Source organism: Balaenoptera physalus (genome assembly GCF_965194825.1).
Source record: "Balaenoptera physalus genome assembly, chromosome: 9".
In the NCBI taxonomy this organism is placed as follows: domain Eukaryota; kingdom Metazoa; phylum Chordata; class Mammalia; order Artiodactyla; family Balaenopteridae; genus Balaenoptera; species Balaenoptera physalus.
This window is the reverse complement of record NC_138888.1, coordinates 94907456-94934691: the sequence shown is the minus strand read 5'-3', so window position 1 is coordinate 94934691 and position 27236 is coordinate 94907456. Positions and strand designations below refer to the sequence as shown.

The 27236-nt window shown below is 36.9% G+C and overlaps 1 protein-coding gene across 4 annotated transcripts in view; it reads left to right on the top strand.

Moving 5' to 3' along the window:
• MEI4 (meiotic double-stranded break formation protein 4) overlaps positions 1-27236 on the top strand; it is a 255740-nt gene that overhangs the window by 179891 nt on the left and 48613 nt on the right. Inside the window, exon 5 of one of the 4 annotated variants that reach the window (XM_082474219.1) lies at positions 11763-14362. The exons of the other annotated variants lie outside the window; for them this stretch is intronic. Coding sequence (XP_082330345.1) covers positions 11763-11783 — 21 coding nt within the window. The 3' untranslated portion in view covers positions 11784-14362. Of the gene's footprint in view, positions 1-11762; positions 14363-27236 lie in introns of those variants that run through there. 4 annotated transcript variants of the gene reach the window in all.

Here is a 27236-nt window from a genome sequence, read left to right as displayed (position 1 = left end):
GGAAATAGGCAGTCTACCTGAAAACCAATTCAGAGTAATGATAGTAAATATGATGCAAAATCTTGGAACTAGAATGGAGAAAATACAAGAAACGTTTAACAAGGACCTAGAAGAACTAAAGAGTAAACAAACAATGATGAACAACACAATAAATGAAGTTAAAAATTCTCTAGAAGGAATCAATAGCAGAATAACTGAGGCAGAAGAATGGATAAGTGACCTGGAAGATAAAATAGTGGATATAACTACCACAGAGCAGAATAAAGAAAAAAGAATGAAAAGAATTGAGGACAATCTCAGAGACCTCTGGGACAACATTAAACATACCAACATTCAAATTATAGGGGTCCCAGAAGAAGAAGAGAAAAAGAAAGGGTCTGAGAAAATATTTGAAGAGATTATAGTTCAAAACTTCCCTAAAATGGGAAAGGAAATAATCAACTCCAGGAAGTGCAGAAAGTCCCATGCAGGATATATCCAAGGAGAAACATGCCAAGACACATATTAATCAAACTATCAAAAATAAAATACAAGGAAAAATACTAAAAGCAGCAAGGGAAAAGCAACAAATAACATACAAGGGAATCCCCATAAGGTTAACAGCTGCTCTTTCAGCAAAAACTCTGCAAGCCAGAAGGAGTGGCAGGACATATTTAAAATGATGAAAGGGAAAAACCTACAACCAAGATCATTCTACCCAGCAAGAATCTCATTTAGATTTGACGGAGAAATTAAAATCTTTACAGACAAACAAAAGCTAAGAGAATTCAGCACCACCAAACCAGCTTTACAACAAATGCTAAAGGAACTTCTCTAGGCAGGAAACACAAAAGAGGGAAAATACCTATGAAAACAAACCCAAAACAATTAAGAAAATGGTCATAAGAACATACATGTTGATAATGACCTTAAATGTAAATAGATTAAATGCTCCAACCAAAAGCCATAGACTGGCTGAATGGATACAAAAACAAGACCCATATATATAGTGTCTATGGGAGACCCACTTCAGATCTAGGGACACATACAGACTGAAATTGAGGGTATGGAAAAAGATATTCCATGCAAATGGAAATCAAAAGAAACCAGGAGTAGCAATTCTCATATCAGACAAAATAGACTTTAAAATAAAGACTATTACAAGAGATGAAGAAGGACACTACATAATGATCAAGGGATCAATCCAAGAAGAAAGTATAACAATTGTAAATATTTATGCATCCATCATAGGAGCACTTCAATACATAAGGCAAATGCTAACAGCCATAAAAGGAGAAATTGACAGTAACACAGTAATAGTAGGGGACTTTAACAACCCACTTTCACCAATGGACAGATCATCCAAAATGAAAGTACATAAGGAAACACAAGCTTTAAAAGACACATTAAACAAGATGGAGTTAATTGATATTTATAGTACATTCCATCCAAAAACAACAGAATACACTTTCTTCTCAAGTGCTCATGGAACATTCTTCAGGATAGATCATATCTTGGGTCACAAATCAAGCCTTGGTAAATTTAAGAAATTTGAAATCGTATCAAGTATCTTTCCGACCACAACGCTCTGAGACTAGATATCAATCACAGGAAAAAATGTGTAAAAAATACAAACACATGGAGGCTAAACAATACACTACTAAATAACCAAGAGATCACTGAAGAAATCAAAGAGGAAATAAAAAAATACCTAGAAACAAATGACAGTGAAAGCACAGCGACCCAAAACCTATGGGATGCAGCAAAAGCAGTGCTAAGAGGGAAGTTTATAGCAATACAATCTTACCTCAAGAAACAAGAAAAATCTCAAATAAACAAGAGAACCTTACACCTAAAGCAGCTAGAGAAGGAAGAACAAAAAACTCCCAAAGTTAGCAGAAGGAAAGAAATCATAAAGATCAGATCAGAAACAAATGAAAAAGAAATGAAGAAAACAGTAGCAAAGATCAATAAAACTAAAGCTGGTTCTTTGAGAAGATAAACAAAATTGATAAACCATTAGCCAGACTCATCAAGAAAAAAAAGGGAGAAGACTCGAATCCACAGAATTAGAAATGAAAAAGGAGAAGTAACAACTGACACTGCAGAAATACAAAGAATCATGAGGGATTACTACAAGCAACTATATGCCAATAAAATGAACAACCTGGAAAAAATGGAAAAATTCTTAGAAAAGTACAACTTTCTGGACTGTACCAGGAAGAAATAGAAAATATAAACAGACCAATCACAAGCACTGAAATTGAGACTGTGATTAAAAATCTTCAAGCAAACAAAATCCCAGGCCAGATGGCTTCACAGGAGAATTGTATCAAACGTTTAGCAAAGAGCTAACACCTATCCTTCTCAAACTCTTCCAAAATATAGCAGAGGGAGGAACTCATTCTACTAGTTCCTCTAGCAAAACAATAGTAGAACAGGATCCAAGAGCATGTTAAAAGTATCATACACCATGGTCAAGTGGGGTTTATCCCACAAATGCAAGGATTCTTCAATATAAGCAAATCAATCAATATGATACAACATATTAACAAACTGAAGGATAAAAGCCATTGATAATCTCAATAGATGTAAAAAAGCTTTCAACAAATTTCAACATCCATTTATGATAAAAATTCTCCAGAAAGTAGGCATAGAGGACACTTACCTCAACATAATAACGGTCAATATATGACAAACCCATAGCCAACATCGTTTTCAATGGTGAAAAACTGAAAGCATTTCCTCTAAAATCAGGAACAAGACAAGTATGCCCACTTTCACCACTGTTATTCCACATCCTTTTGGAAGTTTTAGCCACAGCAATCAGAGAAGAAAAAGAAATAAAAGGAATCCAAATTAGGAAAGAAGAAGTAAAACTGTCACTTTTTGCAGTGACATGATACTATACATAGAGAATCCTAAAGATGCTACCAGAAAACTACTACAGTAATCAATGAACTTGGTAAAGTAGCAGGATACAAAATTAATGCACAGAAATCTCTTGCATTCCTATACACTAACGACGAAAAATCTGAAAGAGAAATTAAGGAAACACGTCCATTTACCATTGCAACAAAAAGAATAAAATACCTCGGAATAAAACTACCTAAGGAGACAAAAGACCTTTATGCAGAAACCTATAAGACAGTGATGAAAGAAATTAAAGACAATACAAACAGATGGAGAGATATACCATGTTCCTAGATTGGAAGAATCAACATTATGAAAATGACTATAGTACCCAAAGCAAGCTACAGATACAGATTCAGTGCAATCCGTATCAAACTACCAGTGGCATTTTTCCCAGAACTAGAACAAAACATTTCACAATTTGTATGGAAACACAAAAGACCCCAAATAGCCAAAGCAATCTTGAGAAAGAAAAATGGAGCTGGAGGAATCAGGCGCCCTGACTTCAAATTATACTACAAAGCTACAGTAATCAAGACAGTATGGTACTGGCACAAAAACAGAAACATAGATCAATGGAACAATATAGAAAGCCCAGAGATAAACCCACACACATGTGGTTACCTTACCTTTCATAAAGGAGGCAAGAATACACAGTGGAGAAAGACAGCCTCTTCAATAAGTGTTGCTGGGAAAAGTGGACAGGTACATGTAAAAGACTGAAATTAGAACACTCCCTAACACCATACTCAAAAATAAACTCAGAATTGGTTAAAGACCTAAATGTAAGGCCAGACACTATAAAACTCTTAGAGGAAAATATAGGCAGAACACTGTATGACATAAATCACAGCAAGATCCTTTTTGACCCACCTCCTAGAGAAATGGAAATAAAAACATAAGTAAACAAATGTGACCCAATGAAACTTAAAAGCTTTTGCACAGCAAAGGAAAACATAAACAAGACGAAAAGACAACCCTCAAAATGGGAGAAAATGTTTGCAAATGAAGCAACTGACAAAGGATTAATCTCCAAGATTTACAAGCAGCTCATGCAGCTCAATATCAATAAAACAACCCAATCCAAAAATGGGCAGAAGGTCTAAATAAACATTTCTCCAAAGAAGATACACAGATTGCCCACAAACACATGAAGGAATGCTCAACATCACTAATCATTAGAGAAATGCATATTAAAACTACAATGAGGTATCACCTCACACCAGTCAGAATAGCCATCATCAAAACATCTACAAACAATAAATGCTGGAGAGGGTGTGGAGAAAAGGGAACCCTCTTGCACTTTTTGTGGGAATTTAAATTGATACAGCCATTATGGAGAACAGTATGGAGTTTCCTTAAGAAACTAAAAATAGAACTACCATATGATCTAGCAATCCCACTACTGGGCATATACCCTGAGAAAACCATAATTCAAAATGAGTGATGTACCACAATGTTCATTGCAGCACTGTTTACAATAGCCAGGACATGGAAGCAACCTAAGTGTCCATCGACAGATGAATGGATAAAGACGATGTGGCACATATATACAATGGAATATTACTCAGCCATAAAAAGAAACGAAATTGAGATATTTGTAGTGAGATGGATAGACCTAGAGACTGTCATACTGAGTGAAGTAAGTCAGAAAGCAAAAAACAAGTACCGTATGCTAACACATATATGTGGAATCAAAAAAAAAAAAAAAGTGGTTCCTAAGAACCTAGGTGCAGGACAGGAATAAAAACACAGACGTAGGGAATGGAGTTGAGGACACAGGGAAGGGCAAGGGTAAGCTGGGATGAAGTGAGAGAGTAGGATTGACATATATACTCTACCAAATGTAAAATAGATAGCTAGTGGGAAGCAGCTGCATCGCACAGAGCAGCTCGGTGCTTTGTGACCACCTAGAGGGGTGGGATAGGGAAGGTGGGAGGGAGACTCAAGAGGGAAGGGATATGGGGATATATGTATATATATAGCTGATTCACTTTGTTATACAGAAATAACCCAACATTGTAAAGCAATTATACTCCAATAAAGATGTTAAAAAAAATCAAAAAAAAAAAGTGAATAAAACAAAAAAGAAGCAGACGTACAGAGAACAAACTAGTGGTTACCAGTGGGGAGAAGGAAGGGGTAGGGGCAGTATAAGGGTAGGAGGAAAGCAAGGGTTATTATGGGTTTACATAAAATCATGTGTATGAAACTTTTGAAAATTGTAAAGCATTATAAAATTTAAGGAACCTTTCATTCAATTAAAAAAAGGAAAATATGAATAATAAGGAGAAAATAGGAAATTTCAACATAAATATAAAAGCACTGTATACCAATAAAGCTGTTAAAAATATAATAGATAAATATAAACATGAAAACAATTTTGACAATAATCTCAACAATTTAGATTAAACACACACATCCCTTGAAATTTGAAAATTACGAAAACTGACTCAAGAAGAAGTAGAAAACCTAAATTACCCTATGCTGATTAAATAAAGTGTATTTAAATTTATAAACTTCTCTACAAAGGCCAGTCCAGGACCAAATGATCATGCATTTAAGGAAGAAATAATAGCACTCTTACACAAACTCTGTTTAGAGAATGGAAGAATAGGGAACATTTCTAACTCATTTCATGAGACCATAAGTACTTCAGTATCAAAACCAGGCTGACATTACAAGGAAAAGCAAAAACAAAAACAAACTCAGAATATCTCAGATGAACACGGAAGTAAAATCCTTACTGCATATTAATAGAATCCAGCAGCATACAAAAAAATGCTACATGATCATCAGGTGGTATTTATCCCAGGAATGCAATGTTTTTTTCTCATTCATAAACAATCAATATAATTCATAATATTAACAGAAAACCCATATTATCCGAGTATATGCAGAAAAATCAGTTGCCAAAATTCACCACCCGTTCATGATTTTTTAGAAAAAATACAAAAGTAAGAATATAAGGAAACTTCCTCAACTTAAGAAATTTTGTTTTTTATGAAAAACCTACAGATATCCCAACGGTGAAAGACTAAATACTTTCCCCCCAAGATGAGAAACAAGGGAGGGATGTCCTCTCTCATCTCTTCTAGTTATCATTGTACTGGACCTCCTTGCCATTGCAATAAGGTTGCTGTACTTTGAGAAAGGAAGAAGTAAAACTATATTTAGAATCAACATGACCAGGAACAGAGAAAATCCTAGGGTTTACCAAAAAGCTACCAAGTAGATAATCCTGCAGTAGAGCACACACATACGGCCAGTTGGTTGTAGACATATCTTAAGGTAATTCGATCAGGAAAGAATGGATCAACAATTCAATAAAAAAATGAGCAAAAGATTTAAACACATGAAAAGATATATACTAATGGACAGTAAATACGTGAATAATGTGCAGTTTGATTAGTCAGAAGAGAAATACAATGGATGGTTACAAGAATGGCTAAAATTTAAAAGGGTAACAATACCAAATTTTACTAGGGTTGTAGGAAGTCATAAATTGCTAGTGAGCATTTAAAACAGACTGGCAGTTCCTCAGAAAGTCAATCGTACACTTACACATGGCCTAGCAATTCAGCAGCTACGTTGACAAGAACAATTGTCTGTGAATGTTCATAGTATCCTTAATCTTGAGTATTAATCTGAAAATGACTCATTTCCACTGACAGGAGGATCAATGAGTAAATTATCTTAAACACACTTAGTAGAATATTATTCAGCCATAAAATGTATTGAGTCAATGATACACACGACAGTGTGAATGAACCTAAAACATACTAGGCTAAGAACAATAAACCAGACCCAAAACAACATGTATGGTTTGACTAAATTTCTAGTAAGTTCTGAAACAGGCAAAATTAATGTATGGCAGAAGATACCACAGTAGTGGTTCATTCGAAGGGGGGCCTGGGATTGACTAAAAACGAGCAGGAAGGACTGGCGTGGGCTTACAGGGCACCTGCAAGTGTCACAACTCATCAAAATAGGCACCGAAGTTCTGGGCATTCCACCGTGTGTAAACTATACCTCAATTAAAAGACATTATTTGAAATTTAAGAGTTTTTTCTGAATCCAAAATAACTATAATCATATAATTTTCTCAGTGCTTTTATAAAGTGAGTGCTTTAGCTCACTTTAAAGACTTTATTTCTTTGTTGATATCATAACGAATGCAAAGATGTCACCAAGGACTTTATGAAAAACAATTTTAGTTTTTAGTGATAGAAAGTTTTCTAAGTGGTCATTAAGTCAAAAACTATAAATATATATAATTCAGTGTGTATATGAATCTGATTCCATTTCCAATGTATTTGTATATCAGAAGCAGGAGAGATCCTGTTTTATGTAATTAGTGGAAATTCAATAATAATTACTATTGTAGATATTTACTGAGCCTTACTGTATATCAAACACTATTCTAAACATTTCATACTCCTCCAGGGCTTTTACATATATTTTTTGTTTAAAATAGATATTACAATGGAATATTACTTGGCCATAAAAAGAAATCTTGCCATTTAGGATAACATGGATGGATCTAGAAGGTGTTATGCTAAGTGAAATAAGTCAAATACCATATGATCTCACTTATATATAGAATCTAAAAAACAAACAAACAATATAATACAAAAGTAGACTTATAGATACAGAGAACAAATGGGTGGTTGCCAGGGCAGCTGGGAAATAGGTGAACGAGATTAAGAGGTACAAACCTCCAGTTATAAAATAAATAAGCCACTGACTGCCCACCTTAGTTCTTTGTATTTCACTGACACAGTTTTCATTTTAACTTGTCTTCATCTGATATGTAGATTGTCTCACCTATTTTTATAGAGGATATATTATAGTAGATAATATATTTGTGTCAATTTTAATATATCCTTCATATGTAATCTGTGAACCAGATTTGTGACAAAGTGGGCTTGTATCCTCTTATTTTGTTATCCTTTTCTATAGCTGCGCTTATTTGAATGCAGTTTTCTTAGGTCTTGAAAAAGTTGTTTACATGATACTGAGCATAAAACTGTCCTAATATCTTGACAAATGATGTTTTTTATATTCTGCTGTTGGAGTCTTTTCTTTATCAGTTGATTAAAATTAAGAATTTGTGTCTGTCATTCATTTTTGGAGTGACAGAATCTTCTCACCACAGTTATTGTATATTCACCACCTTGTGACATAATCACCTTGATTTTCTATTTGTTTTTGAAATAACTTTGAAAAGGTGGCTCCCATAGGATTCCATAGACGGCTGACATATTGATTTTCTAAGGGCCTGCATTGTTTGGCTGTTCAAAACAGAGAACAAAATCAAGACATTGATTTTAATTTTTTTATCCTTATGCCATTGGGACTTTGTGTTGGAAAATTTCGTAACTCCTTCTTTGAATGGCTTTCTTCCTCTTCTCAGATAGAATTCAAGCAGCTGCCATCTAGGAAAAGCCAGCCAGTACACAAATAGTTACAGAGAGTGCGTGGGGTGGATATCTCTATAAAAAACAATACACATGTTTTTAGTAAGTTTTCTGTTTTATTTATTAGAATTTTATTAATAAGTTTATAGGTTTGTCTAGATATCTAGATGGTACCTGATTTTCACAGAATCATCCTTTTGATCAGGCCTTACAAAAATATTATACTACTGAAAGCTGGTTTATCAGTATATTTTATTTTTAAATTTTAACAAACGTGGAGTGTTCTGTTAATGCCGAAAGGCAACATGGAAAAAGAGGCATAACTGTTTAGTTTATACTTTATATGAATGTTGAAGAATCCTAAGTCCAATCCTGTCTCCAATTTGGCCCTCATTAACAAACCAGTTGCCTTGAGGCGAGAATAAGTAGGAAGGTGGCAAAGATAGTATTTTTTGAAGAAACTGAAATCAATAGAAAGACCGTGTCTACGTTGCTTCAAGTCAAATCGGATAGGCAGAGATAGAGAGTCCAGAAACAAGGCAGAAAGTAGACAGTACAGAGGTTCAGTGAGGGTCAGGCTTATCCAGGCAAAATCGCTGCCCGTACGTACGTGTGAGCACACTCATGACTGGGTTGTCAGATTGACTCCTATGAATCAGAGAGACCTTCTTCAACACCAGCTTAACTACTTACTGCAGAGAGACAGAAAATCACAGGGCAAAGGTGAATCAGAGCGAGATGTGGGACATTCTCTGTGTTTCCCAGGGTCCTCGTTGGGAGATGTGTCTCTCTATCCTCGAGCAGTAGGTGAGGTCCCCACGTGAGATCTTGTGGGGTTTCTCGCACAGAGGGAGCTTCAAGTTGTTAAACATCTCCATTTTATAACCCGGAGAATTTTACAGCCTGTACGACCATCTTCAAGGAGCTATGTCTCATAGACGCTGGGTCCATTTAAATAAGTCATTCTTTTGCTAGGATTGTCCCACTAAGGATGTTCCATAGGTAAAATTTCCTCCTCCCAGCAAATACCAGGAGGTCCACGTGAGGAGGGGCTAGGCCTAATCACCAGCTTCTTGTCTTTCTCCCGGGGGGCATATCCCCAGTAAGTACCAGCAGCTTTGTCTTCTTCCTCCCAACTGGCTGTCAAGTTCCCAAGGCCTCGGTGTGCTAGAATTGTTTATGGAACCAAGACAGCTGAGAAAGAAAATGTTTTTATAAAGGTGTATTTCAGTTGTTCACATGGTAAATAGGGTTATGGTATTTCCCTCACAAAATCTGTACAATTTATCATTATAATTATATAATATTATATATTGTACAATGAACTGCATACCAATAAGAAGAGATAAACAATCCAATAGAAAAGTGAGGTAACAATATGAAAAGGCACTTTAATAGAAGGGAAAACACAGAAGGAAAATTAACCTGAATGATGATCAACCTCAGCGGTTCCAGGAAATGCAAGTCTAGAAGACAATGAGATGTTTCATACCGATTCTATTGATATTAACTTAAAAAAAAAAGATAACTTGGCAACAATATCAGGTGTTAGTGATTGTGTGGGGAAATGGAGTTTATCACCGGGTAAGGTTAAAGATATATATGCTCTAAGATACTTTGTATACTGTGCAAAGGACACCTGTACAGGGATGTGCATGATAACATTTCTCAAGTAGCTAAAACTTGGAAATAACATTGTCCCTTTTCAAAAGATGGCTGGATGTGGTATGGCAAAAATGAATATTCTGTAGCAGTTAAAATGAATAAATTAGGTCTTCGTGTGTCAACAGTGATAAATTTTGAAAGCATAAATGTTGACTTATAGGGAAGAAGGAAGTATCCAAGGAGGAGAGATACTCAAATAAACCAGTTTTGAAAATTATATACACAAAACAACTTTAACAAACACACACACACACACGAAACAGTTCTCCAGTATATTCATACTTCTAAAGTTTATTTTAAAACTACGGACTCTGAAGTGAATATAAGAAAAATATCAATGAGCGTTACAAATATATAGTTTGTGTACTCAAGAGCTATGCTTTTTATATTGTGAAATATTTTTATGTTGAAAAAATATTTCAGAATTAAAAATCCAAAATAGATTCTAAAAGAAAAAGTCTCTGAGCATCAGAACTATATTCATTTAAAACGAAACTTCAGTTTTTTGTGTTTTTTTTTTTATAAGTAGAATTTCTTTATTATTATTTTTTTAATAATTTTTTTTTTTAATTTATTTATGGCTGTGTTGGGTCTTCGTTTCTGTGCGAGGGCTTTCTCTAGTTGCGGCGAGCGGGGGCCACTCTTCATCGCGGTGCACGGGCCTCTCACTATCGTGGCCTCTCTTGCTGCGGAGCACAGGCTCCAGACGCGCAGGCTCAGTAGTTGTGGCTCACGGGCCCAGTTGCTCCGCGGCATGTGGGGTCTTCCCAGACCAGGGCACGAACCCGCGTCCCCTGCATCGGCAAGCAGACTCTCAACCACTGCGCCACCAGGGAAGCCCGAAACTTCAGTTTTTAATGGCTTTTTTACAGAAATATTTTCTCCTTAGGTACAGTTCACACCTCTCAGCATGTTTTGGGGTATAGTAACCAAGCTATTAGAAATGGCAATGCTTTTGGAATATTGATAAGGTTGGGGTGAAGTCTGAATTTAGAGTATTATATGCCTACTCATATTAAATACTTTATAAACCTAATGTTTACAAAGTAAATGAAATTTCTACATGAAAACAGATTTTTTTAATTGGAAGTAAAGCATATTAGCAAAAGAAAGCTAAAAAACTCACCTGCTTACATCAGGAAGCATTTTTACTTTTCAAATGTCTGTTTAACTTGTTAAATAAAATAAAAGCTAAGCAACTCATCTATAAAAATAGAACATGCGAATTAAGGATTCTGAATCTGGAATGAGTTTATGCATACTTTCTCCAAAGCAAACTAATTTTTTACATCAGGGCAAAATGTGGCAACAAAATAATCATTTTTAGTAAGATAAAGAGAAAAGTAATTATAGCTCAGAGCAAGAAACAGCTGACCTATTTCAGTTGAGAGAGAAACCATATTGTTTTCTCAAATGATGCATATTTTGATCATCTCTAAGATCTGGGAAGCCTGGTGCAGTCAGCAGTCAATCCATCAGGGAGAATAGAGTTTGCATCAAACTGTGCTCAAGTGGACAGTATAGGGATTAGGGGTCCTCAGCATGGCTTTTCCCTTTTTATTTTGAATTTTTTAACAAGGACTTAGAAATTCCCAATAATGAGCTCTATTTTAGATTAGCGCAATTTTTCCTTTACCAGTGTTTTTGATGCAAATAATAATTTATTAGGTAAGGATGAAATAAGGCTTAAAATTTGTCAAAATATACTATTGGCCTAAATGTTTCCACATCACTGAATGCCTTTTTGTAGCTACTTCTTATTAAGAAAAAACTTCTATCTATCAGCTCAACTGGCAACAAAGATGAACGTAATCTGGGGCATTTGCCACATGGAGGCTAGATCTTTTTAAGAGATGGCTCCAAGGGTAAGTGAAATTATTTTGGCTAAGAGCACGAGCTTTGGAATCAGATGCCTGGTTAAAATGCCACGTGACTTCTGAAGTAGTCTGTCTTGTCAACACATCAAACTTAAAAGTTCTGGAATGAGTTACAAACTTACAGGCAATGCAGAGGAACATGTTAAATTAACCATGAGGAAACCTTTGGTAAAATCCAGGCTGTACAGGAAAAACAACTTATTTTCCCAACAAATAGATTGTATTATAGAGAGAAGAAGTGGAGCAGGGAGAAAGAGAGGAATAAGGAGGCTATATTTTAAGACAGTGTCTGCCCAAAAGCTTGGGCAGAAACATCTCTGGCAAGCAGACTGGGAGCAGGGCCTTGATGAGCTGGAAAGTGTGGCAGGAATCCTGTAGATGTTTGGTTTTGTATCTGCTTTCTCTCCAGTGCCTTCTGTAATGGTCACGGTCATGTCAATGTGCACCAGTAGCATGAATGGTTAAAACTGAGAGACACCTAGTGTCTCTGGCAAAAAGCAGTGAGAAATGAGAGCGGGGGAGGATGGGGGGGGAGATGGGAGGAGCAAACATAAATTCTGATTGTCTTTGAGAGACATTAGGTAGCATGTGTTTTGTTTTTGTTTTTGTTTTTTTCTGTTTCCAAGATTGGTTTCACAGGTGTGACTATTATAAGTTTCTGCGGTGGTGGGATGTAAAAGTAATTAGCCTTTTAGAAACCTGCTAAAGTTTTGGACACTGTGCTTACTTCAAATAAATGCTTTATGGTAGAATGGCATGCAGGTGGTGAGTATTTAAAATAAAACACCATTACAGTATTTCTATGGAGTATGGCTTCCACTTAGATAATATTACTGAGAAGTTAACACTGGATAAATAAGTGGATGTTTTATTTTTGTCTAAAAGTAAAATTTCTTTAGATCTATTTAAGATGTCTGATTTTGCAAAATCTTCTCTATTACCATAATATCCTCATTAAATGTTTGGTAACTTTAATTACCCATTTTTTCTGTTTAAATTCAAAGCCATAGGCCTGTTGAGAAAAAACAACCAAGGAGAAAGCTGTAAAAACATAGGCAAACTTTTTTATTTAAAAAAACCTATTAAAGAACAAGTGGTTCAAAATAACCATTTGAATCCCTGTCTAGTTCACGCTAGAGGGCGTAATCAATTTGTAAGAAAGACAAAGGCCAGGGTGATTAATCACTAAAGGCCATACATTACTACGTACTTATGAGTATTTTGATGGCCTCTATGTTCTAATTTCAGCAGCCATATCTGAAGAGGCTGTGACAAGGCAACTCAAAGTATGAAAATGAGTTATTCTTAAAAATGACATTTTCAAGTAATTATTAATTTACTCGTGATTTGATCATAATGAAGACGGAGATGTAACAGAATTGGGGAAATGTGGGGACATAGAGCCGAGTGCCAGCTGGGAGCCCTGGGATCTGGTCTGGCTCCATCATTAACTAGTTTAGTGGCTTTGGAAAATCCACTCCTCTGAGCTTAATTCTACAATCAGATGCAGTTGCTGTTTGGTGAGAAGTATGGTTTTTGTGCTCAGGCAGTTGAATCAAAGACTTAGAGTGGCAGCCAGTCCAACATGTGGTTTACGGGTATTCTTCAGACAGATCGCATCATGGTCCCTCCACTTTTCTGGCCGTTTTACCGTTTTAGTTTGGAGAACATCTCAAGGGTTGTATAGAGCGGATGCCCACACAAAGCATAGCGACGGTACTGATGCTTGTTGGAATGGATCATGAATCTGTTTCCGTTCGTTTTTCTCTTGACACAATGATTGTTCATAACTTTTCGAATCATGATATGAATAATTCTTTTAAGAGTAGAGTTCGTGATCACAAAGCCATGTCCTAAAATTCAAACGTGGAATTTCTGAGTATTTTCACACCTGCAAACCAAATCTCTCTGTCTACCTTGAAAGGTCTCAGTCTTTCAAACCCTGAAAACCTAACAGAAGCCTTCTAGCAATACATGAACACATTGGGGTTAATTTCCTCTGTCTTGAAGATCTAGGCTAGTCATTTCTCCATGATTGATCAAACTTTCTCAGCTCTCTAAATTTTTGCTTATTCATTCAGAAGTGTGTATTGTAAATTGAAATCTTTATGTTAAAGAATGATGGGACAAATACAAAACACTAAATAATTACACAGAAATCAGTAATTTGGTAAATTTCTTGATGCAAAAATTTTAAATATGCAGTGAATATATCAGAGTATATTTATTGTTATATTTACAACACTTACCATGCCTGGATCCATCCCCCACTCCTTGCCACACGTTGAGGAGGGAAGTTAAAGGCAATGGTTTTATATTTTATTATATAGATTTATATTATGTGGGTTTAATATAATCCATAAATATATTTATATTATATGTATAGTAAAAAATGAAAGGGAAGCCAAGATCTCCACACCCTTTCCTAGACTCCTGGACAAAGCAATACATGCAAGTGGCTTTAGGACCTATGACACCTTAACCTTCAAGGAATAAGACAGTCCATATAAATGTTAAAATAGATGCGAACTTCGTCTCCAACCTGGGTGAGGGTTGGTTTACAACTCCGAATTTTCAGAAATTCTCTTTCCTTTTGTCTTATCCACTGGGAACCAAGTGAAGCAGAGAAGATTTCACACTCTCCTTTTGTTTTTTTTCCCCTAGTTCACCTACTTACGGTGACTTTTGATGGCTTCAGCCTCGTGTGGTTGCCTCAGTTCCAAAATCTCACCCTGTACAGGCAGCAGCCTTTGTCTTCCATCCTGTGTGGAGGTAGCCAGGTAAAACCCAAAATGTTTGTCAGCAAGGAGTTGGTAAATTCCCTGGTAGCACAGCTTCAGCAGTGTCAGGCAGAGCAGCTCTTCGTGTTTGCTCTTTCTTGTTATTTCCCACTCCCACAGCTGATCCTTATTTTCTAGACAGTTCAGCCCCTCTCCTCTTGTTAATTCTAGGTTTGTGTGTCTGTATGGGTCTGTGAGGGGGAATGTATTTATTTAATACTCTTAGGTATTCTGTAGCATGAGGGTTAATTTGGTAGCCTGGTTCATCATATTGCTAAAAATTGATTCATCTCATATCTTAGTTTTCTACCTTTATTTAATATATTTGGAAAATATATTGATGCATAGAGTGAACTGAGACTCTAAGTGGAAAAAGAATTCAACTTCCCAGTTATTTGTTGAATCACTCTAACGCCTTTCCTTTGGTTTGTGATACTTCCTTTAGTTTATACTTTGTTTTCACATACAGCGTTTGTTTATTAATCTAACCTGTAGGTTCCTACGCTACCACCACATTAACTTAGATACCTTAGCTTTATTAGATATTTTAATACCCAGTTGTTATAACTACTTTTTGTTAGGTGTTCTTCCTGTTCATACTTCTAAATGGCCTTGAGAATAATTTTTTTCAAGTTCAAAAATAAAACTGTATAGATTTACATTGAGAATTTTTTTGAGGAAGCGTTTTTAAAAATTATGTCTTCAAAAAGACCAGTCATTGTAGTTTATAGTTGACATTCTCTATATGTATCATATTTTCTTATTATTTTAATTTCTTTGTCCTTACCCATTATATATCAAGTAGAACTTTTCAGGTTCTTCCTTCATTGTTTATTTGATTTTCTGTAGTATTGCTTCTTCAGTTTATTATCTTCAATGGTGGATTTCAGTTTTCCTTTTGGAATTTTAGTTCTCATAAATTTTCATCATTTCACCACATTCCATTTTTATTTCAGTTTTTATATGCTTTCCATAATTAAATATGCTTGGCTTTTTATCTTCTCTTGGCTTCCCCCTCTCATAATGGTACACATCCTTGCCTACCACGGAGCTTACCACATCTGCTTCCCTCTGTTTACTCCGGTCTCCTTAGTAAGTCTTTTCCGTCGTGCTCTTCCTCCTTGTATTTAGCATGCTATCCCTTTTCTTGTGTCACCTCAGTGTTTCTCATGGGATCTATATTTTCGTTTGTTTAATTGCCTTTTTCCTTTTCCCTTATCTTCTAATGAGAAAATTATCATTGGATCTGACCAGAATTTTCCCACAATTGCCTGTGTCCTTTGTCCCTGGTCAGTGCACTCGATGACAGGAGAAACACCCCTCCCACTCCTGTCCTGGAGAGCAGATTGTGGCACCTGTGGTCAGTGCTTTTCTGTTGACCCGACACGGACTCCGGTAGCCTTGACCGTAGCGTTTTGATGAGTTTACCAGAAACAGTAGGACTAGAGTGCCGAGCGCCGACGGTTTCCAGAGCTTCTGCCACATCTGCCATGTACATGGCACCAGTGCCCCCTGATGCCCCAGCCTGTTGTTTGGCAAGTACGGGAGAATTTAGGGGGAGGGTATGGGTTATGTTTCTCTGTTCTGCTCAGTCAGCTTCTGGCTTAGAGTTTCTTTTGCCATCACAGATTCTTTAGTGTGAAACTGGAGGACTCTTGGGGAAGTCATTTTTAACAAGAATTCCTATCACCTTTAAAGGTTCTGTGCCCTTATAAGGAGTTGAAAGGAGCGAGGGAACATTTCCTTATTCATTTATTTTGGAAAGTTAATTAAAAAATTTAAATGTGCTTAAATAAAAGAATCAGTGGGGCTCTTTCTACAAGTTTCGAGGCGGTATATGCAGTCATTCGTTATATACAGGAGCAAAAAGTTGTGGGGGGACCAGGTGAACAGTGGCTGTCACAACAATTCTGTGCCTTACAGTACAATTAATATAAGAGAAGTTTTGAGTAAGTACAGAAAATAAAGCCAGTTATTTCCACTGTACTTGGCTAGGCTAGCAATCAAATGTCAGTTATATATGATCAATTCTTTCTTTTTTCCATAAGCGGGAGAATGTATTGCTGCAGTTTTAACAGCTGTCAGATTGCGATATATCAGTACTGAAAAGAAATTATCAGAGTCACTTCAGTGACATGAGAAAATCCAAATGTATTTCAATAATGTATCCTTTCCTGATTGTTTTGCTTTTGCTCCCTGTGGCAAGTAAAATTATATTTGTTCTGAACAATTTTCTGATGCAATTGAAACCTAATGCCTTCTTGGAAGTCTTCGCTAATCACCAAGGGCAAGAGCACCCAAATCCTTCCCACTCCTGTCTCTGTATGATAGATATTAACACATTTTATTGGAAATAATTAGAATCCAGTATCATTTACATGCTTTTTTTTAATGTACTGAGGTTAGCGAAAATGTCTTATCCATTGTTCTCTCTCTGTAACTCACCTATGAAAGAAATAAATGCGTTGATCAAATCAGGATTTTTCACTTTAAGTAGAAAGGAATCAACCCATAATCAGCAACTCTCACTGACCCTGAAACACACACCACTTGTTTTCTAAGCTGTGATTCACTCAAAATTAAAAAGGAAAAAAAGAAAGAAAAGGATGTTGGAATCTAAATCTCCTCGCCATGTTCACTTTGTGCAGAAATCCTTTGAGGACCTAAAAAAGAATGATTTCAGGTGAAAGGCTGATCTGTGGCTCTCTGTATTTTTCTGAGAAGGTACATATTTGGTACTTTAAAAAGTACTTATTGAAGAAATAGAAAGAAATGAATTTGACACCAAAAGCAAAGGCAACAAAATTAAAAATAAACTGGGACTACGCCAAACTAAAAAGCTTCCTGCATAGGAAACATCAACAAAACGAAAAGGCAACCTAGGGAATGGGAGAAAATATTTGCGAATCATATTCCTGATAAAGGATTAATATCCAAAATACATAAAGAATTCATGCAATGCAATAGCAAAAAAAAAAAATCTGATTTGAAAAATGGGCAGAGGATCTGAATAGACATTTTTCCAAAGACGACGTACAGATGGCCAATGCATACATGAAAAGGTGCTCAACATCACTAATCTTCATAGAAATGGAAAACAAAACTGCAATGAGACATCACCTCACACCTCTTAGAATGGTCATCATCCAAAGACAGGAGATAACAAGTGCTGGCAAGGACATGGAGAAAATGTATGCTGTTGGTGGGAATGTAAATCAGTGCAGCCACTATGGAGAACAGTATGGAGGGTCCTCAAGAAACTAAAAATAGAGCTGCCATATGATCCAGCAATCCCACTTCTGGTATATATTCAAAGAAAATGAAATCAGGATCTCAAACGGGAATCTGCATTCCTATGTTTTTTACAGCATTATTCACAATAGCCAAGACATGGAAACAAGGTGTCTATCCTTGGATGAGTGAATAAAGAAAACAGCATATAGATATATATAGATATAGTGTACATATACATATAATACACACACAATGTAATATTATTCAGCCATTAAAAAAGAATGAAATCTTGCCATTTTTGACAACATGGTTGCATCTTGAGGGCATTATACCAAGTGAAATAAGTCAGAGAAGGACAAATGCCATACTGTCACATAGGGGCTGTGGGGAATAGGAGAGGTGATCAAAAGATGCAGACTTCCAGTTACAGGATAAATAAGTTCTACGGTGTAATATACAATATGATGACTACAGTTAACAATACTCTACTGTATATTTGAAAGTTGCTAGGAGAGTAGACCGTAAAAGTTCTTATCATAAAAAGAAAAACTGGCCAGACTCATCAAGAGAAAAAGGGAGAAGACTCAGATCAATAGAATTAGAAATGAAAAAGGAGAAGTAACCACTGACACTGCAGAAATACAAAAGATCATGAGAGATTACTACAAGCAACTCTATGCCAATAAAATGGACAACCTGGAAGAAATGGACAGATTCTTAGAAATGCACAAACTGCCGAGACTGAACCAGGAAGAAATAGAAAATATGAACAGACCAATCACAAGCACTGAAATTGAAACTGTGATTAAAAACCTTCCAACAAACAAAAGCCCAGGACCAGATGGCTTCACAGGTGAATTCTATCAAACATTTAGAGAAGAGCTAACACCTATCCTTCTCAAACTCTTCCAAAATATTGCAGAGGGAGGAACACTCCCAAACTCATTCTACGAGGCCACCATCACCCTGATACCAAAACCAGACAAAGATGTCACAAAGAAAGAAAACTACAGGCCAATATCACTGATGAACATAGATGCAAAAATCCTCAACAAAATACTAGCAAACAGAATCCAACAGCACATTAAAAGGATCATACACCATGATCAAGTGGGGTTTATCCCAGGAATGCAAGGATTCTTCAATATATGCAAATCAATCAATGTGATACATCATATTAACAAATTGAAGGAGAAAAACCATATGATCATCTCAATAGATGCAGAGAAAGCTTTCGACAAAATTCAACGCCCATTTATGATAAAAGCCCTGCAGAAAGTAGGCATAGAGGGAACTTTCCTCAACATAATAAAGGCCATATATGACAAACCCACAGCCAACATTGTCCTCAATGGTGAAACACTGAAACCATTTCCACTAAGATCAGGAACAAGACAAGGTTGCCCACTCTCACCACTATTATTCAACATAGTTTTGGAAGTGTTAGCCACAGCAATCAGAGAAGACAAAGAAATAAAAGGAATCCAAATCGGAAAAGAAGAAGTAAAGCTGTCACTGTTTGCAGATGACATGATACTATACATAGAGAATCCTAAAGATGCTACCAGAAAACTCCTAGAGCTAATCAATGAATTTGGTAAAGTAGCAGGATACAAAATTAATGCACAGAAATCTCTTGCATTTCTATACACTAATGACGAAAAATCTGAAAGTGAAATTAAGAAAACACTCCCATTTACCATTGCAACAAAAAGAATAAAATATCTAGGAATAAACCTACCTAAGGAGACAAAAGACCTGTATGCAGAAAATTATAAGACACTGATGAAAGAAATTAAAGATGATACAAATAGATGGAGAGATATACCATGTTCCTGGATTGGAAGAATCAACATTGTGAAAATGACTCTACTACCCAAAGCAATCTACAGATTCAATGCAATCCCTATCAAACTACCACTGGCATTTTTCACAGAACTAGAACAAAAAATTTCACAATTTGTATGGAAACACAAAAGACCCCGAATAGCCAAAGCAATCTTGAGAACGAAAAATGGAGCTGGGGGAATCAGGCTCCCTGACTTCAGACTATATTACAAAGCTTCAGTAATCAAGACAGTGTGGTACTGGCACAAAAACAGAAATATAGATCAATGGAACAGGATAGAAAGCCCAGAGATAAACCCACACACATATGGGCACCTTATTTTTGATAAAGGAGGCAAGCATATACAGTGGAGAAAAGACAGCCTCTTCAATAAGTGGTGCTGGGAAAATTGGACAGGTACATGTAAAAGTATGAAAATAGAACACTCCCTGACACCATGCACAAAAATAAACTCAAAATGGATTAAAGACCTAAGTGTAAGGGCAGACACTATCAAACTCTTAGAGGAAAACATAGGCAGAACACTCTATGACATACATCACAGCAAGATTCTTTTTGACCCAGCTCCCAGAGAAATGGAAATAAGAACACAAATAAACAAATGGGACCTAATGAAACTTAAAAGCTTTTGCACAGCAAAGGAAACCATAAACAAGACCAAAAGACAACCATCAGAATGGGAGAAAATATTTGCAAATGAAGCAACTGACAAAGGATTAATCTCCAAGATTTACAAGCAGCTCATGCAGCTCAATAACAAAAAAACGAACAACCCAATCCAAAAATGGGCCGAAGACCTAAATAGACATTTCTCCAAAGAAGATATACAGATGGCCTACAGACACATGAAAGAATGCTCAACATCATTAATCATTAGAGAAATGCAAATCAAAACTACAATGAGATATCATCTCACACCGGTCAGAATGGCCATCATCAAAAAATCTAGAAACAATAAATGCTGGAGAGGGTGTGGAGGAAAGGGAACACTCTTGCACTGTTGGTGGGAATGTAAATTGATACAGCCACTATGGAGAACAGTATGGAGGTTCCTTAAAAAACTACAAATAGAACTACCATACGACCCAGCAATCCCACTACTGGGCATATACCCTGAGAAAACCATAGGTCAAAAAGAGTCATGTACCAAAATGTTCATTGCAGCTCTATTTACAATAGCCAGGACATGGAAGCAATCTAAATGTCCATCGACAGATGAATGGATAAAGAAGATGTGGCACATATATACAATGGAATATTACTCAGCCATAAAAAGAAATGAAATGGAGGTATTTGTAATGAGGTGGATGGAGTTAGAGTCTGTCATACAGAGTGAAGTAAGAAAGAGAAAAACAAATACAGTATGCTAACACATATATACGGAATCTAAGGGAAAAAAAAAAAAAAAAAAGGCCATGAAGAACCTAGTGGCAAGACGGGAATAAAGACGCAGACCTACTAGAGAATGGACTTGAGGATATGGGGAGGGGGTGGGGTGAGATGTGAGAGGGTAAGAGAGTGTCATGGACATATATACACTACCAAATGTAAAATAGATAACTAGTGGGAAGCAGCCGCATAGCACAGGGAGATCAGCTCGGTGCTTTGTGACCACCTAGAGGGATGGGATGGGGAGGGCGGGAGGGAGGGAGATGCAAGAGGGAAGAGAAATGGGAACATATTGTATATGTATTACTGATTCACTTTGTTATAAAGCAGAAGCTAACACACCATTGTAAGGCAATTATACTTCAATAAAGATGTTAAAAAAAAAAAAAAAAAAAAAAAAAAAAAAACTTAAAAAAAAAAAAAAGAAAAACTGGGACTTCCCTGGTGGCGCAGTGGTTAAGAATCCGCCTGCCAATGCAGGGGACACGGGTTTGAGCCCTGGTCGGGGGAGATCCCACATGCCGCGGAGCACCTAAGCCCGTGCACCACAACTACTGAGCCTGCACCCTAGGGCCCATGAGCCACAACTGCTGAGCCCATGTGTCACAACTACTGAAACCCACGCGCCTAGAGCCCATGCTCTGCAACAAGAGAAGCCACCGCAGTGAGAAGCCCACACACCGCGACGAAGACTAGCCCCCACTCGCCACAACTAGAGAAAGCCCACGCGCAGCAACCAAGACCCAATGCAGCCAAAACTAAAAATAAATAAATATATATATATATATATAAAGAAGAAGAAGAAAAAACACTTTCTAACTGTGTGACGTGGTGGATGTTAATTAAACTCACTGTGGTCATCATTTCACAATAAAAATATATATCAAATCATTAGGCAAAACACCTAAACTAATGCAAAGTTGTAAGTCAAGTATATCACAGTAAAACAGGGAAAAAACAAAAGCAACTAAAAGGTACAGTGATGAAGAGAGGTGTGTTGAATGGCCTGGGGTGTCAAGTGTCAAGTCTAGTGAATAAAAGAAACAAACAAAAAGAAGGAAAGCTGTGTCCTGCGTATGGAAGTTCAGAGTTTAAGATTTTAGAATTGGGGCACCCACTTGTAGCTTTCAATTATGGAGAAGGTGGTGAAGTTTATCGCAATTGACTAGGCCAAGAAATTATTCGAGGTATGGTTCATTATTCTTAGATGGTTCATTCAGTGGGCATAGGAATCAGTCAAATGACAGTAAAGCAGAAGGAAAGGGGTCTGAGAGACAGGTGCCTGACTCTTTGATCAGTGCCTGCAAGAGCGCTGGGTACATCTAAGCTCAAAAAATGAATGAAAGAATGAAAAATCTTTGGATGAGAAGTAGAGAAGAGAGGGTGGTGAGGGCGCGTTATGAAGGTCGCTGCTGTGGGCGTTGGGCTGAGCTCTGCTAGGATGTCAGGGAAGGTGAGCTTGGTGGCCCTGACACAGCACATCCGGATCTGCTATGTTATCCCACCCCCTTCTCTTTGTCTAAGCTCCTCTCTCAAGGAAACTCTGGAGGTGCCACTGTTAATTCAGAGCCAGGTTTCTTTGGGGTCACAGAGGAGGAGGTACATATATTCCTTGACTTACGATGGGTTGTCGTAAGTTGAAAGTGTTGTATGTCGAAAATGCATTTCAGGCACCTACCCTACGGAGCCTCAGAGCTTAGACCAGCCCACCTGAAATGTGCTCAGAACACCTAAACTAGCCTACAGTTGGCAGAATCATCTACCACAAAGCCTGTTTTATAATATCCTGTTGAATGTCTCATGTATAATTTGTTGAATACTGTACTGAAGGTGAAAAACAGAATGGTCATATGGGCACAGAATGGTCTTAAGGGCATTGATCGTTTTCCCTTGTGGTGGTGTGGCCAGCTGAATGGGGGTAGCAGCCACTGCCCAGCATCACGAGGGTGTTGTAGCATGTACCCCTACCCGGGAAAAAGTCGAAGTTCACAATTCAAAGTACGTGCAAAGCAAATATATGTAACAATTTGGTATGGTTTGATTCCTTTCTGAATCAAGATGCGATACAAATAAATGCAAAAACTTTTACAGAAAGACAGCAACTAGGTAATTTAAAAGTCTTCACGTTTAAACTATGGACCAGGAGCAAGTGAATTTTTCATTGCACTAGAACTAGTCAAGCAAGCGTTCAAAGGGCTTGGTCTTCCTGAGCGGTGAAGTGTATGCCAACATATATTAACATACAGACATAGACATAGAACTCAGAGGCTTCAAGTGATTGCTGCCCAAGATGTGGAGTAAGAGACCACAGGATTGGGCTGCCATGGGAGGTTCCCAGGTAGAGAGTGTGCAGGAAGCATGTCTGTCCTCCAGGGAGAACGCGTATTACATGCACCTCTGAATCCCCAATTCCTTATGGGAAATGGGCAATAAGTACTTGTTTTTCTTGAGTGAGGTGAGATTTGAAAGATTTGGCTTGTTGTGTATTTGTGTTATAATTTAACACAAATTAATACATACTTCTTTAGCGCTTCCTATATGCAAGATTTGATAGACCGTAAAGAATGAGAATATAGAGACACAGTGAAAAATGGGAGGGAATTGTAGGAATGGGGAAGCGCGCAAGAAAAAAGATGAGGAACACCAGACGTGTTTGTTCTGGGCATCAACTGATTTGAAATCACAACAGTGAACCTTTCATACTGTGTTATCTTCAAATCCTTTGGTCTAGCTTGCACTTTGAATGGACCTTTTACCCATGCATTAATTATTTGGAAAATATTGGTTCACTGAGTTACATAAACTTTCTAAATGTTGACACACTTCATTATACAATACTAAAAAAATTATATCTGTTAATATTACCATTGATCTCATCAGAAAAGTCTCTAAATATTAGAAAACTTTCCAGCCCATTGTGGTGGATACAAATCTTTCAAACATCTAATTTTTGCTTGAAAGCTAGAATTTAGCATCAGCAGCAAATACTGTAATTTGTTTTCTTTGAAATGGTGGTTTCACGTCATTCATAGTTTTCTAATAGCTATTTTTCCAAGTAAAAATGTTGTTCCATCTAAAAAGAAGTTAGTTCAGCTTGCAACTCAGACAATCACCAAAGTCATTTTTCTTGTGAAAACCATCATACTTAGGCATGCAGCAGAAGTGCTTTATGCATGCTTCCAATTTTGTCATATAGATGATTAAAAAGATGTGCACTCAAGAATGGCTATTTAATAAAATGAATAATTTTTACTGCTCCATGAAGGACATTCGTGAATCTAGCATTTGTTGTTGTTGTTTTGGTTTGTTTTTTACTTTTGTTTGTACTGCTAGATGATGAAGAAAACAATACCTGCTTAGATAGTTTGGTACCACTGCTTTGGTTTGGTGCTAAGGTGCTCACAATTTGACCCATTATCGCTTTTGTATAATCTTACAGATATTAACACAGTGAAAAAGATAATTTCTTACTTTTATTCTGATAGTTTTAACTCACAGACACTATGAAAGGGTCTTCAGCCCCCAGGAGTGTGTGAACCACACTTTGAGAGGAAAAGGGATCAATAAAGTCAGTAAGAAAGGTTAATTCCAGCAAAATAAGGTTTCCTACTACCTAACTGTTAGGGCCCGAGAGCATTGTGCCCTAGAGGGTGATAGCTCATAGAATCATACTGCTGGGTGGGAAAGAAAAGGTCATCTAGCCTGACCCCTGCATTTTACTAGTGAAAGAACTCCACAGAGATTCTGCGACATGCCCAAGGTTGCTCATTTTCACAGCAGGAAAAACAAGAATGCTGTGCTAACTCTGCAATTTCAGTGTTTTGTGCCCATAGCAAAAAAGCCATTTAATATCTCTGAATCTGTGTCTTTGTTGTAAGTGAAAGATAACAATATCTTCACTACATAACTTAAATGGCTGTGAAAAATACATGAGACAGTGTGTATCTGGGTGCTTTGAAAACTATACTGAAACTCTGTGACAGATCAAGGTCTGCAGACTTCTTATTCCCTGTCAAAGTGCTAAAGCTCAGTCTCTTCCAGAAGAGTTAAATCCGAAGGTTGGCCTGAATCCTTGAATGTATGTCTCAGGAATTTTCTATTTCAGGGTATAAATTAGGTTCTGTTAGGGAATTCCCTAGTGGTCCAGTGGTTAGGACTCCTGCTTCCACTGCGGGGGGGCATGGGTTCAATCCCTGGTCAGGGAATTAAGATCCCGCAAGCTGCACGGCACACAGACAAAAATAAATAAACAGGTTCTGTTAGAAGACTAGCAAATGAAATAATGAGAGTCTTAGAAAGTACAATCTAAAAGGTCGCTATGTTAAACAAGATCCATTTTTGATGACTCTCATTCTTCAAAGACTATGTAATATTTTATTGGAATATCCAAGTAATGGGCTATTCTGGTTCATTGGATTTTATGTTTAACTATGAATCAATTCAACATAAATGTTTTCTAGATAATCTTGAAGAGTGTGATGCTGGTAAATATCACTTGTCCTTGGACTTCAGCTGAACTAAAGAGACTGCGTTAATAGTGATTCTTTGTGCCCATGAACTTCCTCTTAAAAAATAAATCATGTGTTCTTTTCTTATTCTTATTTTAGTATTTCTCCTAAAAGCACAGCATGGAGTCAGGGGGGAACAAGTTAAATGAGGATTCTAAATCTTTTGGATTCTAGTTAAGGTTTTTATTTGAGAATTTGCTGTATTAAAGACATGCTATTAAATTTACCCTTTAAATCTAAACGAGAGATGGTATCACTCACCCCAACTGTTTGCTTCAGTGTTTGAGATGAAAGCCTTGGCCATCGTGCTCAATATAAGACTTTTGTCTAGAAGTAATCTTTTTTTAAAAAAAGAAAAAAACAGAAACAAATGTAAAAATGAGTGATAATGTACAATACAATGCCAATGTCAGCAGTAATTGTAGAGTGATGGATTATGAATGATTTTTATTTATTCTTTGTTAATCTACATTCTCTAAATTTCCATTATACTATACATGCCTTTTTTTAATATACTTTATTTTTAGAGCAGTTATACATTCACTGCAAAATTGAGGTGAGGGTACAGAGATTTCCCATATACCCCCTTGTTTCCACTCATGCACAGTCTCCCCCATTATCAATGCCCCCACCAGAGTAGTACATTGTTTACAATTGATGAACCTACACTAGCACATCTTTATTACCCAGAGTCCATAGTTTACATTAGGATTTCCTCTTGGTGCTGTGCGTTCTACGGGTTTAGACAAATGTATAATGACATGTACCCACCATTGTAGCATCATACAGTGTAGTTTCATGTTCTAAAAATTTTCTGTGCTCTGCCTCCTCATCTCTTCCCCTTCCCCAAACCACTGATCTTTTTACTGTCTCCATAGCTTTGCCTTGTCCAGAATGTCATATACTTGGAATTATACAGTATGTAGCCTTTTCAGATTGACTTCTTTCACTTAGTAATGTGCATTTAGGTTCCTCCATGTCTTTTCGTAGCTTGATAGCTAATTTCTTTTTAGTGCTGAATAACATGCCATGTTCTGGATGTTCCACAGTTTATTTATCCATTCACTCACTAAAGGACACCTTGGTTGCTTCCAAGTTTTGGCATTTATGAATAAAGCTGCAATAAACATCTGTGTACAGGTTTTTGTGTAGACATGTTTTTAACTCCGTTGGATAAATGCCAAGGAGCACAATTGCTGGATCATGTGATAAGGATATGTTTACTTTTGTAAGAAACCACCAAACTGTCTTCCAAAGTAGCTGTACCACTGTGCACTCCCACCAGCAGTGAATGAGAATTCCTTCCTCATCAGCACTTAGTGTTGTCAGCGTTCTGGATTTTAACCATTTTAGTAGGTGCATAACGATCTCTTGTTGTTTTAATTTGCATTTCCCTGATGATATATGATGTTGAGCATCTTTTCATGGGCTTATTTGCCATCTGTGTCTCTTCTTTTGTGAGGTGTCTATTAAGATCTTTGACCCATTTTTTAATTGGGTTGTTTTCTACTTGTTGAGTTTTAAGAGTTCTCTGTATATTTTGGATAACAGTCCTTTATCAGATGTGTCTGTTGTAAATATTTTCTCCCAGCCTCTGGCTTGCCGTCTTTTCTTGACATTGT